At 43.6% G+C, this 26,916-nt stretch overlaps 1 protein-coding gene across 8 annotated transcripts in view; it reads right to left on the bottom strand.

Moving 5' to 3' along the window:
* PARD3 (par-3 family cell polarity regulator) overlaps nucleotides 1-26,916 on the bottom strand; it is a 2,149,932-nt gene that overhangs the window by 828,672 nt on the left and 1,294,344 nt on the right. For all 8 annotated transcript variants that reach the window (XM_069648049.1, XM_069648048.1, XM_069648046.1 and 5 more), the window contains exon 14: nucleotides 26,622-26,789. In XM_069648049.1, coding sequence (XP_069504150.1) covers nucleotides 26,622-26,789 — 168 coding nt within the window. The remainder of the gene's footprint in view (nucleotides 1-26,621; nucleotides 26,790-26,916) is intronic.

Here is a 26,916-nt window from a genome sequence, read left to right as displayed (position 1 = left end):
CAAAAGAGTAGACCATCTGGCTATATTCGGAAAAAAGAGATAAGTAGTCTACCGAGCAGCCTTTGTTACCATGACCCACAACCACTGGTTCGAGACAGAAATGTCCTACTCATGCTGGCTAAGCACCAGAGATATGACCACTCACAAGAAAGCGACGATGGAGGGACACAGCCACAGCCTATGGAATACAGTTGAGGCTTACCAATGGCTTGGGCTTAATCAACTTTGTCAGCACTCGGACTTGCTGCACTACTGCTGTTGATGCCTCACAACTGGGGATGAGAGGGCTAAACTCTACACCAATAAGGAAAAACATGTTCACAAACCTCAGACATCTTTACACCATCTCATCTAGGTGAGGTACAGCCACAGCCAAGAGCACACATCACCATACACAAGATTGGGCATATATCTACATTGCTTCCAACATAATAAAATGCTATTTCCTCAGGTTGATTGTGATGTACACACGCCAACTAACTGAAAAGTATATAGTAAAAAAAAAAGACCTCTGTGGGCCATCTCACATAGTGAGGAAAATGAGTGGTGCTGGTCTACCAAATATCTATCAATCTCCAAGTGATCTTTAGTTTGTTAAAATATTTCAGAGTTCTGCACAAACAAGCAGGTTCGAGATCTGCTTGCACAACGCATACAAAAACAGGGGACCATAGAGGCAAGCATTTGCAAACACAATTTCAAAGACATTTTAGTCCAAAAGGTGATGTGACATCACCAAAACATTATAAATTAACCAATACTATTTTCTTGGAAAAAGATCCAAACAACCACCCCTGCCCGGTCCGATGAACTGGGTTTTAGTCTCAGGCCATCATCCTCAAAGTAAATAACACCCTTGCAAACTCCCACCCTTTGGGTAGCCGTGAATGAGGACTTCAGGTCATGGAAGTGCCTGGAGTGAATAGCGGTACTGCTGTCTTTTCATGCTCCTTGCACTCTTCTTCTCTTCAATTGTCTTAATAGGCCAAGATGTCTGTTGGCGTATTTCAGACTCCCACTCCGATCTGTAGAGAAGCACAAAAGATCCATGACGAACCAGTCGTTTTATCATCCCTCATTAAATGGTCATTCTTGTTCCCCCTCTAGCCTATTCTGTTGTGGGTCTGATTGGATACTGTTGCTTTCAGCTCCTCCTCCCCCTCACAGGATCTGGAGTCCCGCCCCTCCTTTGATGCCAGACTTCTAGCAGACCGTTTTATGCATGTATGCCCTATTTATGGTCTCTTGATGGGTCTGAGAGGAATGGGTTGTAGTTTTTTCCTATCTGTACTAGGACAGTAGGGCAGGCATCTCCCATTTCCCCAGAGTTTCCCGCTTGGCGCAGTCCCAGCGTTCGGATAATGTATGACCGTTGTTGGTGGTATGTCAGGTGAGGCATCTTGACGGTGCGGTCTGCACCTCTCTACTGTGTCTTTTCACATGATCTTATCGATGGAGGGATATAGCGGTGTCCCTTCCCTTTCTTTCTTCATTCCTGGTGCTCAGTGTGCGCCGTCCAAGCCTTCAGCATGGTTCTCCTCCCAGCTTTAGGTCTTGTTCGACATTCACGGCCCTTCGGACCTCACAATCCATCACCACATGTATTACTAAAAGGTGTGGAAACTTCTAGAACTTGTGCAAGTGTGCATGCAGAGTGCATTCACATACAGGCACATCCTGACACTTTGCCTGGTGTAGGCACAGTGACGTTTTTAACCAAACGAATGCTCACTAAAATGACAGCTACATTTGGCAAAGTAAAATATATATTGTAATGCAGGTGCTCCAATTTCCGAAATATAGGAACCATTTCAAGCACATATTTCCAGCGAAATGTAATCCTGTGTGCAGGTCAGACCTCTCCCATGAATCTCTCGTAGCCTGGGGATACAGTCTTCCATATTAACACGTGTCACTTCAGTGCTGGCCTTCTAGATCCTGGGAGCCAACCGGCAGTGAGAAAACGAACAGAAAAAAGGACCCATGGACCAGGGAGGAAGACGCAGATTTGGGGAGTCTTTTTGAGTCCACTGCCTCAATTTAAAACGAGCAAACAAACACCAACTTTGGGGCAGTTTCTCTGCCAGAAGACGAACCAAGACGGATCAAAATGGCGTATCTTGCGTGTATACTTTTCCTTCGTGTCTAACGGTCGATGCCTTGAGCAACTGGGACAACAACAGGGTATTGTCCCAGCAACACAATCCACACACTGCAGCCACACTTAAAGACGTTGAAATCTAGGGGCTGGACCAGAGTCCCTTATGGAAGTATGGAGGGCATCTGCTTTAGCTTCTAGAATGGCAACTTAATAATAGCTGGTCCCACTCCTATGTGCTCCCAATGCTATGACATCACATCTATGACAGGAAACCATGCGCCATACCAGAACTGGTGACATCAGCCCCGTCCTCTTGCTCCAAGCACAGAAACAATCAGACTGTGGCTTGGACTGGCATCAATCTTGCTATTTCCTATTTGGCTGAATCAGCACAACAGAAGTGAGGTGAAATGTTCAGAGTGTGGGAGAAGCCAAAGCACCCAGACCGGATAAACTTTGGGTGGCTTCCTAAACTCGGGCACCCCTGTCCAGGAGCAACAGCAAAGCAAATCCCACAAATCCAGTTAAAAAATCAATTTTCGCCAGGGCCTGTATCACAGAAAAGCCAGTTAGCAACAGGCACCTCTTATTGTCCTGACACAGACCAAGCCCTTATGCAAAAAGAAAACAGAAATCTGGCAATTGGGCAGGGCAAATACATTTAAAACAAGCTTCCATTACAACACGAAAACAACCCGAAAGCAGTTCTACAGGAATTGAAAAATAAAATGCCTCTTAACCAGAGTAAGTTAGTCCTATCCTTGTAAAGGCAAGCAGATGGTCAGGTCCATCATGGCCCTGGTGCACTTCGAAGGGTATCAGGTAATAATGTCCCCATACATAATGTCGCTGGGAAAAAGCCATGCATTATATAAGGAGAAGTTCTGGATGGAAACGGGTTGCGGGGATGTCCCCTGCTCCCTTGTAAAAAAACAATAATTCAGGGGTATCCCCAACATGTTCAATGTAATAATTTGTCTGCAAAAAACAACGACTTTTTTGTCAGGAGATAATTTTGCGGGGACATGACTACATGGAACCCTTGGAAGTACACTGGAAGTTTAAATGGAGGGAGAGAGAGAGAGGCTGGGGTGCACAATACTTCCGTATTTTGAAGAGGACACACAACTTGAGATAACGTTGCTGCAAACAAGTAATTTGTTTGTGGTATTAGATGTCACTTGCAACATCTATGAGCCAAAATCTAGAGTATGGCTAGGGAAGAGTGACATATGAGGAGGGTGTGATGCTGGAAATGCACCTGAGGGGCAGGGCCTCTGTATCCTTGTCCTTTACTTCTTTTTATAGTGTGTTCTGTCGTGTTTTCTGCGCAGAGGTTCATGTGGGACTCCTGGCGGTGCAGCTCTCTCTTTTGGTTTGGTGAACAGACCCAGAGGATACCCTTAGGGCACCCATGGGTCGGGGTACAACCCTGTGCCCCTAGTGTATGTTTTTGGGCACCTGTGTGTGGCCCACAGAGCAGGGTATGAGCTGGTGGCAGCTCCATGCTGAATTTGACAGGTGCTCTGAGTATCCTCCACCCTGGCTCTGCCATTGGAATCAGTTGATTCCTGATAGGAAACCAGATGGCCTCTGTGGCTTCTTGCTTTCTATTGCCTATTACCTTGTTTCCCCAAAGTCCTGGGAAGCTCTGACACTGTCCCTTCCCCCTGACCGGCTGTTGGTTGGAAGTTCCATATATGGTCTTGTTGTGAAGTCCAGGCCAGACTGGACTGGCTGGAGCCTTCCCAGTGACTGTATGTTGTGGGTACACCCTGTGGGTGGGACCTGGGTGAATGGAGTGTGTGACGAATACGCATTCTGTGCTGTGGGTGTCTAGTATCTGGTGTTTGACACAATGACTGAGACAGCCCTGCCCGAAACTGAATGCAGTGTGGAGTGTTGAATGGCTGGGTACTTTTCCCAATACACATAACTTGTTGTGAGTGTCTGGAGAGGAGTGAATGGCCTGAATGCATTATGCACCTGATTGGATGCCTCCCTGCATGAATGCCCTTCTGACCGATTGGTTGCCTGAGTGTGACCCAGCAGAATGAATGGGAGATCAACTAGTATATCTGGGGGCCTCTCACTGCTAGAATTCGTGTTCAGAAGCTGAAGTCCACTACAGAGAGTAACTGGACTAAAACTGAAGCTTAACCTTGAAGCCCTGCTGGACGAGAAGAATTGCTGTTGCTCTCCTTCACAATCTGAAAGCTGCTGTGTCTCCAAGGACTGACCCCGAGAGGACCTGGTTAGGCACCCTCCTCCCGAGCTACGAGGGACCATCGTGCACCAGCTGACCTTTGCCAAAGGTCCCTGGTAGACAGACCTACGACAGGCTGCCAACCGGAGACGGGGACTGCCGCGGAATCCCAAAGAGAAGCGCCCGGACTGTTGTCCGCCACTGTAACGACTGGAGCGGCCATGCTCCCGTTTGCCTAAGAACTTCATTTGATCCAAGGACGCTCTCGTCTGCATCGCCGCCCGCTTTATCCCGCTGGAGAAGGCCCGACCGTGGCGCCGAGGAGCATCCACTGGTGGGTTTCCCGCCACTCAAAGACCACAGACGCTGACGACTCGACGCCCTTGCTGGGCCACAGTTCTTCAACATCTCTTTGCGGTCCAGAACTACCATCACCGAGGTGCCTCGCACGCCTCTTCCTTGCAGGACGCAAACGTTCCCTCGTCGACGAGCACCGCTAGGAACGGAGCTGCCACTTCACCGCCGTAGTTCACCCTGTTCTCCGTCGGATGTTCGACGACCCGCAACTCCTGCCTTGAAGGGAGGGCACTCAAGAAGGGCCGTTGATTCCTCGCCGAGGAACGCTTCAACGCCAGGCACTTTGGGGTTGCAGAACTATTGGGAAGTCTATTGTGAACAATATATGGACTGGGCTTGTATCTTTATTCTCCAGATTGCCCAGGTGGGGGGGGGTATCTCCACACAGAGCTGTGTTTAACAGTAGCAACCAGTATTCTGCCAATTATTCAACCGTCTTGCTTTCCTTCCTCCCTCTACTGCTGGTTTCCTCTTTATTGATCTATGTGACATTTTGACAGTATAGTTGATGCTATTTAATGAGATCTGATAATAATTGTGGTACCACTTTAGAACTGCATATATTTACCATTGTTGATTTTCTGAGCAGAAAGTGAGTTATTGTGATAGTGTACATAACCTTGAATATTTATTATATAAAGACTGCGTTTTAACTAATACAGTGTGTGGACATTCCTTTGTGGGGGCTTGCGGACTACACTGTACTTAAGAACCAGCCTGCATCACCTCCTGAGAAGCTAGGCCTCGATTGCTCCACCGCGATACCAATAATAGAGAATCTTGGCTGGGGTCATCTGTGCCTCTCCTCCACCATATAGAGAGCAGAAGTACAGACACCCCCCTCCAGTTTTTACAGAGGGTCACACAGCGTGTAGGTGTTGTTTGCTTATGTGCCCACCCATTGAGTGCCCATGGCCATGCCAATCCCTATGCCCCTTCCTACCCAGTTATTGCTCATCCCCACCCAACACACCTCCTCATGGGAACTCTGAGCTTGCTTTAATCAAGCCTTACTCTCAAACGTTGCACTCGAAGTGCCCGACAGTATTTTTCCAAAGATAGTTAATGACTTAATTGGAGATGTGAACCTGCTACTGGTGTAATAAATAAGTCATAACCCAGTCTGCCTTCAGGCACTCAATGTATAAGCACTCTGCATGTCCTTCATTGAAGTCCTGTTAAAAACAAGCATTAGTAAAGCCAACAGTTTTGGCTTGTGTATGAGTATTAGGCATTTGCCAGGCACTCCTTATAGATGCCCAGCAGTCCCACCGTGTTGCACCTGCTACCACCAATGGCCAGTTAATACCACTATGGCAGCACCTAGCAAGTGCCTTTTCCATGCCTTTCACAAAAGCCCAAACTGTTGGCATTGCCAATGTTCGTTGTTGTCATGAAGGTGGTAGGTCTCCCACATGCCAATTGGGCTTGGCCAGTTTAACATTGGTAGGTATCGCCACGTTTGGTGAAGCAAAAGGAGGGATAGATCCCTTTCAGGAAATGGGTCACAATGGATTGTAGGAAAGAGGCAGGGAGATCCAAGAGATACAGGTTAGGTGTGGCAGAGGTGGTTCAGGTGTGGGCGTTTACAATTTTCTCAGAAGTAAGCAATCAAGTCCTGGGCTGTGGTTTAAGACTACAGTACATCAAACAGTGGGGGTTATAGACTCATCAACGAGACTTGTGTCTAAGAAGGGAAAGGATCCCATTTATGAATTCAAAGCGTAACTAGCACTAGCAGGACGATCCTCGTGCTGCTTCCACTCGTTTCCCTCTGGGAAGTGCAGTCTATCCGTCCCATAAGCCAGTGCCTCAGACCTGCTCGAGTGAACAAAGGCTGGAACACTGGCAGTCTGGGAAAAGAATAAGTGGAGGAAAACCATCAAGGAATAAAACTCGCTCTCAAGATATGTACACACATAAAAAGGAAAACATTTCTGGGGCGGGCAGGGGGAGAAGCAAAACCCTCCACTTCCCTAGGGGTCCTGACAATGATGTTAGAAAACACAATGCATTGAGATGTGGAGGTGTTGCTCGGGTCTTCTTATATTGAGAGTAGTTACCTGGAAGTGAAAGGCATGACAAAGTTAGAAAACCTCCATCTTGGAATGGGAGAAAACAATGTTGGAAATCAGAGCCCGTTGTCTTGGAATGGAATAAACAAGAGACACATCCACCATTTTGAGAAGGCCCTCTGTTTTACAAGGCTGCAGGTGTAGCTGCAGAAGTGGGCACAGAAGGCATTGTGATGGGTAAAACCGCCCAGGAAGAGAGAGTTTACTTCTCGATCTGAGGTTTTATAGGTGCAAGTGCGTGGAAATATGCAGAAAGTTTGTGTTAGGGTTGTTGGCCTGCATCTTCAAAGAGCATATAGGGACCAGGCAGGATCCTATACTCTGTAGGGTCTGACAATAACAGAGATGTGGACTTTTAGCAAAATCTATTTTCCTTCATTATTTTGTTTTTTTACATTATTAATTAGCTTGGTGTACTGTTTTGAAGATGCTGGATAATAAGGTGCCAGATGCAATGTGGTGGGGGCGGCCATCTTTAGCGATTCTATCTGCCCTTTGCTAATGAAGACATTAAGAATAGTGCAGATGATTTTAAACTTGCCCCCCTGCTCCTCTATTAGCCAGTGGTTGTTTCCAGAGGGGATGATATAGATATATATACACATATAGACTGTTTTTTTAATTCTTCTAAACTTTCATACCTCTTTTTGGCAAACTAGTTTAGATGATTTTGCAGTGATCTAATTCCAATGAGCACAGGGTCAAAAAGCTTTTGTTAATTCCATTGCAGTGCTTCACTGGACATCTTCCTTTACATCCGCAGAGGACAGCATGTATTTTTAAAAATAGCTCTTATACGGAGAGAGATCTGGGTCAAATAGAATGTGCATTGTTTTTGTTTCCAGTGCCCGAGTATGGGCGCTACATAAGATCTGGGAGATTCCATCGGTATATCATTCCCCATGGTCATCAGCAAATCCTCCATGGTCTAGTGGGGCCAGAGTGGTGCTCTTTCCATCAGGAAAAAGTGGCAAATGTGTGATCTCCTCTCTCCTCTCCAACATTATGGTGATGGGTGCAGGTGGGGAGTGAAGGTAGGAAACATCCCATGAAAAGGGCAAGCTGGGTTGCAGATTTCCAAAACACAAACCCATCCAAATGTAAGTAAAGTCTTTGACAAAGCAAAGGGACAAGCTGAGGCCACTTTCCCAAGATATGGAAAGGGTCATGAACATTACGGGCTAACTCCTAGAATGATATCTGCATTGTCAAGTTAAAAGTAGCCAGTTGCATTCCTCCAACCCCTGAAATTGCAATGAAAGAGTGGACTCACACATGTAAAATATCAAGTCAAAATGAAAACTTTCCATGCTGTAGGATTTAGGGTTTCCACCATCACATCATTCGTTGCCACATCAGACACGAGTCGTCATTTCATATTTAAAAATGGTCCTATTATATATTATTTCTGTGCATTAGGAACTTGGACAGCCGATGCATGCATACCTCCGATGCATAATGCAATACATAGAGACGTATATCAAGGTCAGACTAATACCATACTGTAGACGCCGAAGCCGACATTTCATTCAATAGTCCCTACTTTTCCAATCGTTATGCATGATTCAACATGAAACAAACCACAGTTTAAAGGCAATGAAAGGTGATGAATATTTCAAGAACCATATCGAATTATTTTTAAAGTACTCAAATGGAGGTTCTTAAGCTTCGTTCTTTATTGACAGATCGCCTGCCCAGCACTTTACCCTATTCATATTACTGTAATAGGACACAAAATACTCGAGAAAGTGAAGAAACTGCCCTTTCCATAGTGATGCAGTGCTTAATTGTCGATTTAACGAAGAATACAGGCAGCATGGAAAATAACCTCCAAGTCGAGGTGTGCATCGATTTTAATCTGTTGGCTGAATTCTGCAAAGTTCCCAACTTCGTAGTCGCAGTTTTACTCAACTTGACAGCATAGAAAAAAGTTGTAACTTACGTTTAAAAAAATGTTAACTTCTTTCCATTTCATATAGAACAATGGATATGACATATAAGGTTACATATATAGCTTACATATATGTATTTCAAGGTATTCATCAGATATATAAAACTGCATATACATATTAAACATAAGACACACAGTTCAAAGAATACATGGAATAATACATCAATAACACACTTAAATATTTGTAAAAAAATAAATGTGTATTCATAAATGTAATACAAATTGTATTATACACATACATTATATATTCTCATATGTATGTTGCTTAGATATATGTATAATAAAAAATTTAAATAAATACATAATATATAGTATGACAAAAATAATACATATCTCTATATGAAGGGGATATTGGTGCATGCGTGTGTGTGCGTGCGTGTGCGCGCCTGTCTGTTTGAAAATGTTCACCATACTTCCCAACATGCTGCTACAAACCTGAAATTTGGTATGTGGTAGGTTCCATAGTGTAGACAATGTAAACATGATTAATTATACGTTTTTCTAATTGTTGCAGTCTGCAAAGCTCGGATATGTGTGGACGTCTTTTCAAAGTGTTCAGCATACTTCCCAACACACTACACACCTGAAATGTTGCATGTGGGTAGGTGCCATGGTGTAGATAATGTAAACAGTATACAATATTTCTTTTGGAGGGTTTACTTCTTTTCTTAAGCGGTATGCAATGCTTACGTCTGCCATATGGCTCTTTGTGCCGTAGTTCTACGTTCTTTGTACCTAAAGTTCAGCAGTTTATTGTTCCTAAACTTTCCACACGATCAGCATCCTAGCTGACGTTAGCGACACTCACTTTTGAGGTCATGCGGGTGACACAAAATGGTGCTTTTGTAGTAATGCAGGTGACAGGAAGCAGTGCATGTCTGTTCAATAGCGTCTGCAATGACATGGTCTGTCACATCGTGGTAAATCTCTCATGATAATTACAGAAACTTAATTTCCCACGGAAGTTGATGAATATATGCAATCTCAACAGTACAAATCTTACATGTACAGGTACGGCACTTCAAGCTTACATGCTTCGGCCCTACAAGTACATCACTTATATTGAGGTTGCTCCTGCCTCGGCTGTAGATTGGGACACCAATAATGTTGCTGCGCAATCTCAACGCTCCAACTCAAAGTAGCTGGAATCGATTTACGGGACTCATGCTTTTCTCAAGGTCAGCTTTATGTGGCTTGCTCCAGAGTTGGAAACAAAGACAATTTGCTTACACTGGCTCTTACAGGAAAAACTAGCAATATTGCCTACAAAGCAGCACTGGTTTAGTTCATTAAATAAACTTCAAACTAGGACTAAAGTATGAATTACCAATGTGAAACACAGGTACACCTGCTAGTATTTAATATAGATAAGGATGTTTAAATGTATGCATCTGATCTATATTATATATACACAAAAATGCAATTATGAATATACATTGTATTCATACTTTATCAAATATAGTGCAAACCTAGCTAGAGAGCAACAGTGTTGGGCATAGTGTTTTTGTACATTAGTACAGTACTGGTGGCGGAAGAGCTGAATAATAGGGATTCAGTGGTGCCGGAGGTATTGTTGATCACATTCACACAATCACACTGCAGAACAATTTTATGCATACTTAATTCGAATAAGCTATGCACGCATTAGTATATTTGCAATGTAATAATTCTGTATACGATTCAGTGCATTTTTTATTCTGAACACATACAAACTTCATATCTTCTGGAAATTGTGCATTTTCTTCTTCTGTAGAAAGTGAGGCTGGAACCATTTGCAGAGTAAGAAAGCTACATTCATGACTATTTCATGCTTCCTTTGTCTGAGGCGCTTCCTGCTTTTAGATTATAAAATACATATAATGAACATTTTAAATATAACCACTTCTGTATTTTTTTTAACTTAGCATTTTGTTATTTGTATTTATCCCTATACAGTAAAATTAATATAACAAAACAAATAATGTATCCAGGATAAAAAACGGATATATAATTGTTGTGAAGTTCTGCATAGAACACTGCTTTGTGTACTGTAAAGGTGCAGAAGGGAGGGTCTGGCACGGTAGTGACATGGTTGTAGTTCTAAACCTTTATTGAAGTGAGGGTTTGGAAAAATGCCTCCCTGTCCCCAAGTACTAAGAGGGGTTTCCTGGCCTCAAAGAAACTAGTGAAACGGTCAGGAAGTCAACATAAAACATCAGTAAACATCAGTCACGGTTATGTACCAAATACCTACTTCTGAACCTAACACTAATTACATAAATCTAAAGTGCCGGATAGTTCATTCTCAAAAAAGTTGCTGATGAAAACATTGTTAATGCCACTAATGGTATTAATGAAAAGAATTGTCCTCTTTCAAGGAGGAGTTGTTCCAATCCTGGGCATTACTTTTTTCCCCTGGCTCTTGGCTCAGTAGACGGCATCTCTGCCATCTGCTTCACGGTTGCCAGGTCGGCTTTCCCGACAGCACTCGTCCGCAGGATCTCTCGCCCAGCTATGGTTTCCCTTGGCTATTTTGTATCCCGTTGTTCCAATGAGATACTGCAGAGAACTAGACCACTCACGACAGTCTAGTCGAATGATATTCGTACTCCATCTTCTTCCCAGTACCTGAATAAAAGGTATAGGTCAGCAGAGGTTGATTTTCCCCAAGACTTTCCGTTATACACTGTTAGCCGGATTGACTTCACAAAGGTACATGTGGGTCGCGAATGGTGGCGTATCTAAGGGGTCGCTTTTGTGGTAGCAGGAGAGGTGGGCCCATATGCGGTATTTTTTTATTCTGGATACATTATTTGTTTTGTTATATTAATGCGGTATACCGCATTACTCGTCCCTCATCCCACAAGGGGCTCCCTTTCCCATGTGATCTACCCCCAGAGCACCACCACCAGGGGACTCACCACCCTGGCCCAATGAGTAAGATCTCCCCCTAGGGGAGAAAGGACATCAACCGAAGATTCATCACAATACACATATATACATGTACATAACACGTTATGATATACATAATATCTATATAGTAACAGTTTTCTGCAGAACATTTGCAGCTTTGCCAAACTTCATGAGGTTTACAAAGTTTTTCAGCAAACTTCTCAAAGTATGCAACTTTGAAGTACCGTAACTTCACACAAAGGTAGAAAATGGAAATTAAATTGGTTCAACTGTTTCCACATAGGGAACATAGTATTGCATAGTGCATGACTAGTATGCATGGTATCCTTTTCTGTGCAACATAGAATAGAATGCATGTCATGTTACATCTTTCCATCATGTGGTGCATGGATAATCATTGCTGGTCTTGTGGCTCAAACTTAGAAAAATAAACTATATGCCAAACGCACTGCAGAATGGGGTTTCAACGTTTCACTCTTTTCTAAAAGACCTGTAATGGCATTTATTTTCAGCTGTGCAGCAGAAGACGACCAAGTGAGATACGAGGTCACACAGCCACTCTCACAGGCCTTTAACGACACCAACCACAGCAGGGGTCTAGACATGTAAATTGAAAGCGTTACAATATATAACCATGTAGTTAGGTTTTCTTCTATGTATGACAAATGCCACTGCATCATGTCTGGTACCCTATGGACCTATAGGGGTCCCCCTTGGACGTCCCCACCTATAACACAGTATATATATGCTAATGTGTGAACTTAAGTGTTGCCCTCACCATGTCATTAATGCATTTACTGCACACCACTTACCAGGGGTCATCAGCCCTTGGCACGGCCAGGCTGACATTTATACTAATTGTATTTACGGCTCTTTTGATTTTGACTTTAGCATAGTATTTCTTTTATTTCTATCATTTCAATTTTGGTTTTCCATTTTTCAATACTCCACAATTCGTCATTAATAGCCATGAGGCCAGACAAATATTCATATCTGCCCTAAACAAACCCAAGGGTTTGAATGCAGCCTCCCATTTTCGACCGTGCGCCAATTCGGGCTGTCTTGCAGTCACGTGTCTTTTTAAGGAAGCGTTGCCCTAGCGACGCCTTGATGCTACAGCCTCAGTGTTTCACGAGCAGGCAACGGGAGCACCACAGTTCCCCGTGTCCAGCACGGTAAGCTTGTCTTAACGCTTACATTCTGTTTCCTACATACGGATTGCACCCGCTTACCAACACATATGCTTTCTGATTACAGCCATACTGCTGAAGTATGTTCTTCTGCGCTGATTTTACATCAGGCAGTTTTGAATTCTATATAGCTGACAATGCCACACACAGTACACACATTTTGCTATTTCAGGTAAATTATTTCTCTTTTTTTACCGCACTGTCCTTAACTCATACAGTATAGAGCCTCATCATTTTCTATTTTCTTTTTCTCAAATTTGCTTCCTCATCTTTACCATCCACTACTATTACTTCAACCAAATGGTATGTTCTTTACATTCTCATATATATATATGACACACACATGTGTTAATGTGTTTTGTCACATGATGATGGTTAACTTTATTTGATGGTTTTGTATACATTATTTATAGACCTGCCCTGATGAAGGAAATGTTATTCCGAAATGCATTGGCAATTTTTTTGGTCTGATTGAAAAACTTGATGTGGCAATTTCTTCCTCACTAAGAGTGTATTAGTCACTTCTCACATAAGAGATTCCTTTCTTTGATAAAATGATGTTGAAACACAACTGAACCACAACGTTATCATTCTTCAATCAACAACATATATTTTTTACTAACTAATTGAACTTGAAATGATTTTTGTCTACTTATAAACCCACATTGGGTTCCTGTGGGAGCGGCGGTGTGACCTCGTATCTCACTTGGATATGTATTGCTTACATGTATTGACTGGCAGGTGTGCAGTGTTGCATGAGAGGGTAATCCAAACTGTTGCTGCAAATGTGTTCCTGCAGCTAGATTGCACTGCAATAGGTTGCAAGGTGATTAGTGCATGCAGTCACCAGTGCAGTGAGGGCCAGAGCTCTAGCATCCCTCTGTGTGGACATAGCGCTAACCACTCAGGGTCCTTCCTGAATGCCTGGGTAGGAGCTACTTTGATTTAGGGGCACCTGCAAGTTGAGTAGTGAGAGATTATGCAAGTATGCACATACATGATGCGGTATACTAGAGCTATGCAGTTGAGACGTGTGTGGCAGCCAGTGCAACTTCCGCAGAAAGTAACTGAATTGGGGTTACTTAATGTTGATGAAGTGGAGATTTAAGTCTGTGATATAGAGGTTTAACTATTCAAGGCAGCCTGGGAGTGCCACATGAGTGGCACCGAAGGGGTTGGGTACGCATATTTTATGAAAGCTTAATGGGACATGGAAGTGTGTGTTTTGGCACTTAGTAACAGATTCCTCCCACATTTAAGCACTGCATTAGCCGATTACCCAATTTAAAATGATTGACTTCGTAAGAATAAAAGTCTAAGTTAACTCCTACTGGGGTAGCTCGTACGCTGGCGGCACCAGCTTCAATTCAAAGCGTAACTGGCACTAGCAGGACGATCCTCGTGCTGCTTCCACTAGCTTGTTTGGGGGGTGGAGAGGAGTTACTAGGCCCAGACGGACACTGGGGCCCAGGTACTGTGCTAAGATGGACTCAGTCACACCCCTTTGTGTTAGTCATGATGGCCGATATTTTTTGTTATTCCTGGACATCTGTGGTTTTTTTATAATGCAAGAGAAATGGAGGACTCCCTTATGTTTTCCCATTAATGGCTTGCCCCTACCAGAGGGGCTGCTCACCAGTGGCCATTTCTATAACATTCTACACAAACTCTTTTTTTGCTTTTAACAAATGATTCCTAGTTCAGAAATCTATCCACAGAAAAGCACCACCGTATTCCTACTTATCCATCCAACTCAACAAGTCTTCTCGTAATCTCCACTCTGCCTCCCTGACACCCTTGTGGCACCTCGTCCTCGCTGTGCTTCCTCTCGCTTCCGCTATTTCCCTCTTCTTGCTCCACTCGTGCATGGACTTCTCTTTCCTCGGACATCTGAGAAACAGTCCACACCGATTTGTTCAAAACCAAAATAAAAGCCTACCTCCTCACCCTCGTGTTACCCTCTTAAACTACCTCTGAGCTGCCTTCTATCTAACATTTTGCCCTTGTCTCCGTCCGTCACCGTCTACTGCCTCCACCCTAGCACTTCTTCCATTGTGCTCACATCCCTAACAGCTGGCCATACCGCCTACCTGCACTTAAGAATGTCTAATTTAGGTTGTCCTTAATCTATGTATGTCCACCCTTGTATTGTCCCTGGTGACTGTTCCATTTACTCCCCCACCCCACAACCTGGTCAGAATGTCCCTCAAACTCCCCCCATTGTAGGAAGCTCACTGCTTCCTGTCAAATCTGATTTCTTATCTAATGTACATTCTTTTGTGGTCACCCTGTATAAATAAATAATAAACTCTGGTCGGATTCACACCTGTGGCTGCTGGTTGCACACATCTATGACGCGAGCATTTAACTCGCTGAGCTATCATCCTGTGTTTTCAGTTGATGTTCTCCTTCCCTATAATTAATGGGCATTTGCACCCATCAAGAGTACATTTTAAAATTATGCCGCAGCATTCAGAAGCTCGATGGGCTGGAGTTCAATCGAACTGGATAATAAGTGGGCCTTGTTGGGTCTTCAGTAAAATATTGGACTGAATTGGTTCCTTTTCTGCAAAAAAACAATTCAGTCCAAAATGAATTTGCATGCTCATTTGATACTGACTGAAGAGTATCAGACTATCCCCTGCCCGAATGCAAATCTTCCACACGCTCTTGAGGGGTGTTTTTCCACAGATTTTCAACTATACAAATTGAAAAAAAGACGCTGAAAACATAGACTTCCAAGAACAGTGTTCCATCGCAACATAACTGAATATAAAGGACATTTTATACAATCGTGCGGTTTCCCACTTCGGCGACAACCGAGGCAATCTAATGGAGCTCTATAAAGAAACGGCCAGAGGTGCCTTTGCGATATATTTTACAGACTCACAGATTGGCTCCACACGCGCAGGTCTTTCGGCTGTGAGCGCATCAGGAAAAGGCTTCCAAATGCCAATATCAATATTTTCAAGTACATCATTTGTTTGAAAAACTGAAGGATTACGCGCTCTGCTTTGCAAATCAATGAACTTTTCTGAAGGCTCCATTCACTGTAAGAGAGCCTACTCCTGCCGATCACTATTGTGCCTGGAAACCCCAACACGATGTAGCCCCGGCCCGCCCCTGACACTTGGTGAGTTATGGCTGACCGGTCAGAGAACATGGCCCCAGTAGCACCTGGAATGAGGAACAGGGAAAGCGGTCATTGATTTTTCTATCAAGAGATCGCACGACTATAATAATTGCTTAACGATCCCAGTCTAGGCTGCAAACTAGCGCCCGAGCTTGTACACAAACTGTTATGACAAGAAATCATATTACATGCGTCATAATAGACATTTCACGCTTGAATAAATCATATTTACTGGACTCTAGGCACGAGTTATAAAGAAATGCATGGATTAACAGTTGTGTATAAGTGGGTTCTACAAGCTGGACCAATACAAGAACCCAAGATGATTTCCTTTACATCGTCTGGTGCTGCGCCAACATCCTCTTCCCCCATACCCAACCCAAAACCTAGGAGGCCACGTCAGCATTCAACAAGAGAATGCATCAGTAACACCAGCAATACAGACTGCCTCCAAGTACTGGACATCCGCAAGACCCCCCCCCCACATCTCGGCTTCAGAGTCAGACCGCAGTCATGGCCAAGGTCTCCAAATGCAAGCATGGCCATGCCCTCCCCCAAATGGTTCTCTAGGATGCTACTGCCTGTTACTACATTCCCTGGGCTTGTTCGCGCCTTACTGTGTAACGGTGCCTTGCTGCATGGGACCTCCTTTCTAACCCATATTCCGCTCGAGTCCCTCGAATACAAATAATGTGCCTCTACCCCCTGAAAGACTTATCCTAGCTCTTTGCACACAGCCCGCCCCCTCACCTCTTCTTTCCTTGCCCCTTTCCTCAAATATTGCCTGTTAAACCAATGTGTGCTGCGAGTGCAGCCCTCACTAGCAGCTTTGCCGGTCTGTGTGCGACCTTCACCCCACAGCTGGCATTCGCGTGGAGTGGTTCTATGTTGCGAGTGGCCTTGTACGGGTGTGCTTCGCATGTGGCACATCCATAACTCCCTAGAAGCATCTGACTTTGCACACCATATCACAATGTTCACTCGCCAGCCATCTCAGGGTTCGAAATTGAGGGGAGCTGGGAGCCATTTCGCTTCTGCTTCTAGCCTAGGAGAGTCTGGTTAGCTTCCAGACACTACTACTCAACTGCAAGCAAGATGGTGTTAATCGCTCATCCTGAAAAGGATTAAGTGGTATGCAGCCCAAGGTTTGAACCCCAGAAAGTCTGATTTGGGCCTTTACCCTTCCTCGGTAGAGACATTAGATGTTAATAACACCTATTATTGCACTCACATACAGGAGGAATCGCATGCAGTGCAACATACTAACGTAATAATACTTAAAGTAATTTGTCTTGACCTAAAATCCACCACCTCTAGGCAATCTGAACTAAATGGAATGCTGCACAACGCCCTTTTTGAAACTCGTCCTCCCTTACGAGGCTGCTAACGGGGTCACCCTATAAGGTCTGGTCGCGTTCTCGTTACTGATCATCTCCCAATCCTTCCACCATGCTTGCTTCCTACTGCCTTCAGGTGCCCATTCCACTGCTTACATGCAATGCCACATGACATCTGTATGTCATTTCTTTAGGAAAGGATAATATCAAGAAAGGAATACCAGCACAAGAACCATAGCATTTCAGAATGGAGGCCCCCCGCTTCTGCATACAATATGTACAACCACGTACCACTGAGTCCCTAAAAAGTGGCTACTGCTAGCTCAGCTTTCCCAATCGGAAGCAATGAATACCAAGGCAACCATTTTTCATCCCCATAATAAAGCTTTATTGTGAGGCAGCAGGTAACGTCAAAAGACGTTTTCTATTCCTAAAGAACACAAATAAATGTAAACCAACGGGGAGACGAAAATGTTTTTTCCAAAGAACTAATTGTTCAGGTTATCTATTGTTCAATTTGCTACCATCTGCATTCCATGAAGTACATGTTTCCATTTAACCAGGCAGTATGAACATTCCTCATGACAAGCCCAACGTAATGTTATAAATCCCTTCATTAGCACATACAACCGAGAGCATATTCCCAGCCTACTCTAAAAGTAAAAGGAAAATCACAAGGTTGACATAATGCCTTCCCTTCAATGTAATATTCTAATTGTCTGAACAAATCTAGAAGTGTGATCTGTGCACCCAAGCCAATCAGATGGGAGTCTGCAGATGCAGGCTGTTTCACAGATGTTGCAGCACAATGAAACCATGGCCAGGGAAATACTGTTGCCGACGGTGTATTCCCAAATCTTCATAGCAGGAAAACAAAGGGGAGGGAGGCAGTCTGTGCAACCAGGAACCATGTAAACCAGAAGAACGATGGATGGGAGGGGTTGAATTGCACATCTTTCAACTGTGGGCCCATTTTTCATTTCACAGCGTGATTTGCATGGACCGAAAGCTGCTTTACGGCACCTCATGCCATCCATCCATCCATCAACCCAGATATCCCCAGAAACCACCAAGCAAAGCCCACCCACATGTCACAATATGGAAGATGGCCTCCTTAATATGGCTGTTACCCTCTGAAAGAGGAAAACGGTTACCCCCCCCAGTTCACTATGAGGCTGATGAACTGCAGTAATTCTAAAATATGAAATCTTAGATCAAAGGAGAAGTTAGTAGAGGCTCAAAATGCGAAGAGCGATTTGCCAAGACCAACTAAAGACGAACGTGCTGCTAACAAACACCCAATGTGTTAACAAAATCTACAGAAACTACATGGACCCCAAATTATATTATGCAAGCAGGCCTGACCTCCCATCCGCTCCACACAGAATCCAACAGACATCCATCATGGTGGAAACTTCTGCACACCGGGATACTCTAAGGTGAGGTGTACACCTGCTGCTGCATCTGTTTAATTGATCCCAATACCCCCCCAAACAAAGAAACACAAGTTCCCTTCTTCAAACAAGCGATTTAGAATGCCTAAACATATCCTTGTCTACTCTTGTATAACATCTACGAACTCAAGCTCGCTCTTTACCATCATAATTTCAGAATGTCATACAACTAAGTTAACATTGATTATCCATATCTTCCTTAACAATTTCTGCTTGCAATCACTTTCGACTGATACTTCTTTAGCCCAATTACGAGTCACTGGACAGCAGCAGCAGATGTAAAGCCCCTCCTGCTCACACCTTACCCTACTCCTCTAGCTCCTTTAGCATGTTGGATATAGAATATGACCTTTCAATTTAGCAGAGAATAACTCAGGCCTACTCCCTCATTCTGCTTCTCTGGTTTAGATGAGAAATGGCCCTCTCAACCATCGCTATGAATGACCCAGAAACAAATGCATGTATGTTACCTAAATACCTCCCCCTTTCTATGACGTCCTTTCATTTACATCCGTTGTTACGACAGCTTTTTTTCCACATAATTCTTGCTGAATAAAACTTTTCAAAAATGTTTCGGGTGTGGAGTCAGGAATAAAACAAAATAGGTAAATGAGAAGGGTTTGGGGGAACCCCCCCTGTCACACTTTACCGTGGAAATAAGAGTACACGTAGACAGGGTTAACTTTTCCAACACAACTTTAATGAAACTCTATTATTTATGTAAAGGATACTGTAGCACAAAGTCTCTTTCAAGAGAGTACGGAGTTCTTCTCACATCAACATAGGGAATGTAGGCATCAGGACTCAGTCACTTCCTTCTGGTGTTCTCCCCATTGGATGTGTTTTTACCAACAAAAAACAATATGTCCAAGTCCCAGTCTTATATAGACTGACTGAACTAGTCTAAGACTAAAAACTGTCCATTGTTTGGCTCATACCATGTTTGTTGACCATTCAGTTCCCTCTAAGAGTTTTCAGCCTTAAACAACTGTAAGGTATAACCTTCTCTATCCGTATTGTTTGGAATTTCAAGCCTAAAGTAGTAGCATAGTCCTTACTTAGTGTAAGAGTTTCAACCTTGTAAACTGAAGTAGCAGAATGGTCCAGACTGTTACTCTGAAACTACATTCCTTTTCCAGTAATAATATAGGAGGCAACCAGTAAAATTCCCTGCTAATGACTGACTTCTCAAGAGGACTCAGCAGGGTACTGTTGTGTCCGTTTCTTGAAAACCGTATACCATTCATTCTATTTTGCACTTCTGAAGTGTAAACCTGTTCCGCCCCTTTTCCTCCGCTCAGTGTTTCTTTCAATCTCTCCCTTCCAATGTTGAACGCAATGTTGGTAGGCTCTGCCTCCTTCTCCACAGTGCACGTCTCTGTCAGATTCACATCTGATGGTGTGGGGCCGAATGATTAACCGCCCCGCCTCCTTGTTTTCTTTCCTATGCAGCTCCATCAGTCTCACAGCTGACAACGTCGAGGGGAAGGGTTTACATGCCCCGCCTCCTTGTTTCCTTCGCTCCGCGGCTCTGTCAGTTTCAGGGGTACTGGCAACAACGCGAAGGGGAGCGATCACCTTACATATAATAAATTACTTAAGAACTATTCACTGTGGCGCAACGATCTGTCTCACTTCAGATGTTACGGTGGAGCTCTATCAGTAAGCCCACTCGTAACCGACATTTTCTTCCTCGCCAAGCCCCGTTGTCTCCAAGTAACCAAAGAAAACCAATAGTCATTAAAGTAAAGCACCCCACTGATCTTTCCTTATTGAACATTAAAGGTGTCAATCACCCTGGAAGTCCCGCCCACCTAATATTAACCTTTTATCTTCTGTCTAAGATATGTTCCAACATTGAAGGGATACATCTTGGTGTCAGACCCGTCGCACCCCCACAAATAATTAAAAAAAAATATTGAAATGTTTTTTCGGCAAAAATTCTGCGGAAAAACACGCATCATACAAATGGGTATCGATGAAATGACATAGAACCCAAACATCACCTCATTATTTGCACTTGCATATTTTCATCTTTGATGGTATACTTTCAGAAAGGGGGCGAAAATAAACTGATCCTATCCCAAGTTCTTTTCTTGCTATTTTCATCTATTGTACCATTTCTGTACTAAATAGTCAAAGTGGGGTATTTTTGTACACCACAAATTTGCATTAATTATTTCCAGTAAATATCATTTGTACCTCTTCATTTCCAATAGTCTCCATCATTGCAGTTATTTTTACCTTGTACAAATCAACGGTACCATCATGGTATAGAAAAAAAGATAAACTGCTTCCTAGAAGCTATCCTTTGGGATTGTAAGGAAATCCATTAAAGCCAGGCCCGGCCAGGACTTGTTATTTAAATGATCTGCTGACAGAAGTAGGTGACAGACATGTAACACAATCCAGATCTTCAGTTTGAATTAGTATGAGTCCCCTTTGGCTTTGAAAGTGGAGAAGGACTGTAACTACAAATTGATTTGCACGCTGGCGACGCAAAGGAGCTCTTACAAAACTGCACCTATTTTGCACAGTTAGAAATGTAAGCAGATACCTTTTTGTAGAAAGAGGGCCACCACTGCACAAGTTTAAATAAGATCCTTTTAAGGAGGAAGGTGCAAGTAGGAAGATCTGTTGGCAAGTCCCAAGAGAAGTGCAGCAGTCTCAGAACACTTCCCAATAAAATGAAATTCCTACTTAGCCACTGCCTGGACATCTGCAGCAAACTTGTGACTATTGCGAGGATGTAGAAGTAAGAATTCGACACAGTGGTGGCATGTTCGTTACTATAAACCTTTATTTAAAAGTAAAATAAGGGTTGAGGAAATGCCTTCCTGTCCCTAATAATAGGAGGGGGTTACCTGCCTTGAAATAATAGTTAAGGAGACTAGGGATGTTAAACAAGTCCACCTTCATGTCAAAACCCCATTTCCAACTCTAACACGAATAACTCAAACTAAGGTGCAAGGGAATCTTCTTCTTCAGATCAATGGCCAAGGTTCTTCAGTTCATAAAGCAAAGTTTCAAAAATGGTGCAACAAAACAACTTCCAAAAAGATGGACAACTGTGAGAAACCCGAGGGTATCCGCACTCCTACTCCCCTTGCATTATCTGTGCCGGTGGATAACGAAGGCCATCACTCTTGGATACTGATCCTGGGATTGGAGAAGTGAGGGAGGATCACCTGGGTGTAGGGTCCTTGAGGATTAGGAGTGGGGTACCCTCGGACAAGACATGGTATCTCCTTTTCCAACTGACAGCCAACATAACCCTCCCCCTACCTTTCTGGGCTATTATAATACAGCTCCCCTTATTTTCCCACATGTAAAACGTGACAGTACTGGGATGAAGAAGAGACAATTGAGAGCAATGAAGAATACACTCTTTCACCACTCCAGTACTGGGATTAGGAAGATGTCTGCTAAGAGCTGTGAGGGCAAGGCCCCTTTGATTGTGGTCAGGCAGGGCTAATTAAACATCCACACCTGTAGCCTGTAAAGGGGCTGTAGGTATATAAAATGAGACCAGCCCAGTAGGGAAGAGCACAACAGGAGGGAGAGCGACAGGCCAAGCAGCCAAGAAACCTGTGTGTAAGGGAGCAGCAGAAGACCCTTATGAGGAAGCAGCCCTGGTGGGACCGGTTACAGAGCCCGGATGCCGGCAATTATCCCAGAAGACTTGTAGGATCCGAATGAGTGGGCTGTGTGTTTTCCCCAGGTCTGGGAGCCTCCACCTCCAAGTGAGAGTAGCAGGAGCTGCTGAGGAGAAGCCTGGTGCAGAGATGACACTGCTCGCTTCCAGGAAGAAACCCCAGAGCCAGCATAGAGAAAGAAGCACACGACAGATGGGCAGGGTTTGAGCCTGTGGGTTTCCCGACTTCAGAAGACAAAAGGAAGTTGCAGGAACCACCGGGAAGACAAAGACCAGTGAGTGTCGGGAGGGCTTGTAAGTACTAAGTCAATCTTGTATGACTGCAAGTGAACAATGGTCCGTGCTTTGAAGCCAATACATGCATTCTGAATACCGAACTAAATGGGAACTTAACTTTGAAGCAAAATAAGTGCATATTAAATATTGAATATTAAATACTGAAATGAATGAGATCCTGCAAATTAAGCAACACAAGTGCATTTGGGACACTGAACTGAAAGAAAACAATATTAAATGTATCTTGCACCACAATGTAACAAACCCTGAAGTTAAATGCATCAAGGGCGAAAGGGAGCCAGACAGTGAAGTTCGATGAGTGACTGCAGTGTGACAAGCCCACAGTTTGGCAAGAGGTGTGTGACATGTGGTGGCAGAGCCACGAGGCTCTCGAAGAGAGGCCAGAGGAGTGCAAAACTACACACTAAGCCAAGAGGCCAATAAAAGGAACAACGTGAAGGTGACTTGGTGCACAGGAGCAAGTGTCAAGGGACCTGTGTGGGCTGGGGAGACCAAGGATCCTGGTTGCGCGATCTGTGATCGGTTGACCGTGCGGTCCGACAACTGCGCCTAGACCAATGAGCCCTAAATCGTAAAAAATAAGAACACTGTTTAACAGCCCAATGAAACCATTGTAGATGAATCGCACTTGTTGTCGTGAGAACTGAGTCACAAGAGCCTTTTTGTTTTGCACTGTATTACTTGAAACTTGGGGAAGAGAACCCCAAGCAGCGATTCTGAACTATATCACCTTGACCTGGAGAAAGGTCAACTTTGAGACTTGTTCATGGAACATTCTTATACTTGGGGAAGGGGAGCTGAGAGTAAGCTCCAAGTCGGAAGAGGCTCAGAACTTTGAGGTGAACACTATTTCTTTGGACTTTGACATCCCTACACATTTGTTAGCTTTAGCTGTGAGAGCAAGGATAGGTTTGGCAAACAGAAACATTTAAGTTGAACTCTTTGACTCATACTATCCTTAGTTTCATTCAGGTAGGGAAATCCCACCTTAGCATAGGGCAAGTTAGACCTTCACCCATCCTGACATTTAAGTTAATAAATATCTTTTGTTTTAATCTTAAGCCTGTTGTTTGTTTCTTACTTCATGATGCCTTCACAGAACCTTGTCCCACCAGGTTGTCGGATTCCCACACTGCCAAGAGAGGGCTTGCTTTCTCTAAAGACTTTCTTGGCTACCCAAAAATCAAGGGGTACGTTTCCCTTACCCTTGTTTATTTCAGTCTCTCCCCAGTCAACCTGGCACCCTCTTCTCCCAGGTATGGTGACTGGGAAAAAGATTCTTGGCACTATTCTCAAGGGTACTGGATTGTCTTACCCTTTCTTTCTTCTTATTCTCATAGCCAATCCGGTGCATTAGCTTACCAGATTCTGTGATTGTGCAGAGGAATCTTGTTTTTAATCTTCATGCATGTGCGAGTACTCTACTCGCCCTTTTTAGGATGCTTCACTTGTGGGTTTTGTTTCCTGCAGACTTTCTTGGGTCACAGCCAACCTAGTACACTAGCCAGCCAGGTACTGTGACTGACTATGAAGATGGCCTTGGATGCAATCCTCATATGGTTGCAAATCCCAGACTCGTTTTCGGCATTGTTTTTACTTCGGCAACACTCCTCCTCCTGTCAGGGTCCCATACCCTGTATTTTCAGGATCTCTCCCTTCTTTACAACTTCTACTACTGCTTCTTAGATTCCCTGCGTCCACCCGACAAACCCCGTATCTCGACCCTTGGTCTGCAATAGTTTGAGCGGCCTTATCTGGCATCCTTCCACAGTTCGGTTAAGTTCTGCTATGGGGATGCGGCTTTGATTCCTCATGTCTACCAGCACATGGGCACACCGGGAGCTCCGGTTTTGTGGCTTGGAGAGTGGTCTTTCCACTTGGGGCCAGCTCCTCTCCATCTCGCTCCCTTCTCTGTGTTCCAGCCAGCCTGTTTACCAAACTCTGTGGCATGCCACTTGCGACAGCGGTTCCTCAAAGGAGGGAGGACTTGACACTGTCTCAAGTCATTCTGTTTTTATACAAAGTGGTATTCTCAATGGTCCTTAACGACAATACCGCGCTGTTGGGACTTGCACAGTACTCAGTATTGCTCTGCTCATCTTTGTCACAGTTGTTTCGAATTGATCTTCACATGTGTAGACGATATTTATTCTTTGTCTCAGTATAGTTGTTGTGGGAGTCATAAGGGTAGCGCCTACTCTTCCTCATTCTAGTACTGGGCAAAGAGGTGGAAGGGTCTACTTAACACAAGGATATAGATTTGCAGGGAGCTACATGACTATGGGAAGGGTAGGAGGAGGATGAAGGTAGGATTGGGTTATGACTATTCCATGTCTCTCCTGGGCTGTCATCCCTCATCCCACAGGGGTTATCACTCCCCATAGGATTCTCTCATGGTACACCACCCCTAGGGGGATACATGGGGTATGGCTGCATCGCCCTGGCCACATGAGAATGGCTCTGCCCATGGGAGAAGGGACAACATCCTCAGATTTGTCACGCTCTCTGATCCCAAATGTACAATTCAGATAAAAGGTAATTGGACTATGGTATTGATTTGCCAGGTTTCGGCATTCACAGATAAGATGACCCGTTTTAGTCTCCTCTGGAAGGGTCAACAAACCAGAATGTTTGCCCACAACATGGCATCAGCTGATGTTCCATATGTACTACTTAACGTGAAGAACCACATGATCTCTTTTCTAGTGATTGGGGGATTAGAGCCTGTGCATTTGACATTTATGGTTAGAAAAAAAGGAAACCTCACCAACTGCAACCCTGTCCATACTCTTTTACTAAGCAGGGGTTCAATCTCCAGGGGTCTACAGTTTCATGTATCATTAACAATGTTAGAAAGTTAGACCTTAGTCTGCTGAGATGCTCCCGCAAGGCTCACTGGACCATGGACACCCGAACAAGGATATTTGGCATCATGATTAACAGGATGACATTTCAGGAAGAAATTCATCTTCCTGATGTAGCTGTCATAAAATGTAAGTCCACTGAATATAACATGAATTTAGTTTATGCACTGCAAAATGATGTATGACATTAATGACCAGGCACAGAATATGTTGATTTCAGCTTACCCAGAGAGCGTTCTAGAATGCTATGAAATTAAATATATGCATTGGTTTTCTATATGTTGTAAAGGAAAAAAGTTAAACCAATCTCCCTAATCAGTGAAATGCACATTGCACATTTATTGGCTCATCTATACCAAATCAGAATGTTAACCTATATTTTGCATTCACTAAATGCGTATTGGATTTGTACAACATATTTCCGAAGCATGCATGTTCTACTTCATAGATATCCGCAAACCTATTGGGGAAAGGTACAAAAAGCAACAGGTGGCAGGCCTAACTTTAAGATTAAAATGGGTCTGTGAATTTTTTCACAAAAACCTTGATTTCAAACTTTGTTTTTCAAACTTTAAAACATTCCTATACCTTCTTTTAATGGCGTACCTCTTTCATACCCCCCAAATTAGTCTTACCCTCAAAACACACATGAACCCCTGCACCATTCCAGTTGTATTATAGGAACGTTTGAAATTCGAAACTAAATGCACTCCCAAAACCAAGGGAGGAGAGTTTAATTCTAGTTTGTTTTCATGAACATTACCTCAACACATGAAAATGTATGTTTGATTCTACATTGTCTGGCTTCAGGTAAAAACTAAGCAGAATACTAGGATTCCATTTGACACCAAAGTGTATAGTACGGCAAAACAACTTGGAACAGTGCATAGAAGAGATCATTGGTTCTTTGTTGATCATATAGATGAGAAAAGAGAATAGTTTTACAAAAGCACACATTCCACTTCCATTGTATTAGTTCAATTTATTTACTTTTACTTTTCAAAGAGCGTTTACAGGGCTGGGAAGGTCAGAGGATTTAACAATGGCAATCTTCGGAGTTTGTTGTTGCAAAGTAACATCTTTTATGCACGAGTAACACAAATAATTACCTCTCTCCTTTTTATTCTCCTTGCCACAATGAGCTGTATCATCCCGAGCTTGTTCCCTTCAGTTGACATTGACCGTCGCAATGTTTCCATTGCTTCTTGATTGGTCTTCCCCAATAGCGATTCACTATTTACTGCCACAAGCTGATCATTCACTCGAAGTCGTCCATCCTGGGACAAAATAGATTATGGAAAATTAAAATAAATTGTAAGCACTTATTTTGGTAATGGAACTCTGCACACTACTTCAAAAGATGTGGCGGTGTTAACATTAGTGATAACCTCTTAAACTCAATAG

The sequence above is a fragment of the Ambystoma mexicanum genome, chromosome 2q (genome assembly GCF_040938575.1).
Source record: "Ambystoma mexicanum isolate Mex_15411 chromosome 2q, UKY_AmexF1_1, whole genome shotgun sequence".
NCBI lineage: Eukaryota > Metazoa > Chordata > Amphibia > Caudata > Ambystomatidae > Ambystoma > Ambystoma mexicanum.
The sequence above is the reverse complement of the archived record's forward strand: the minus strand, read 5'-3'. Positions and strand labels throughout refer to the sequence as shown.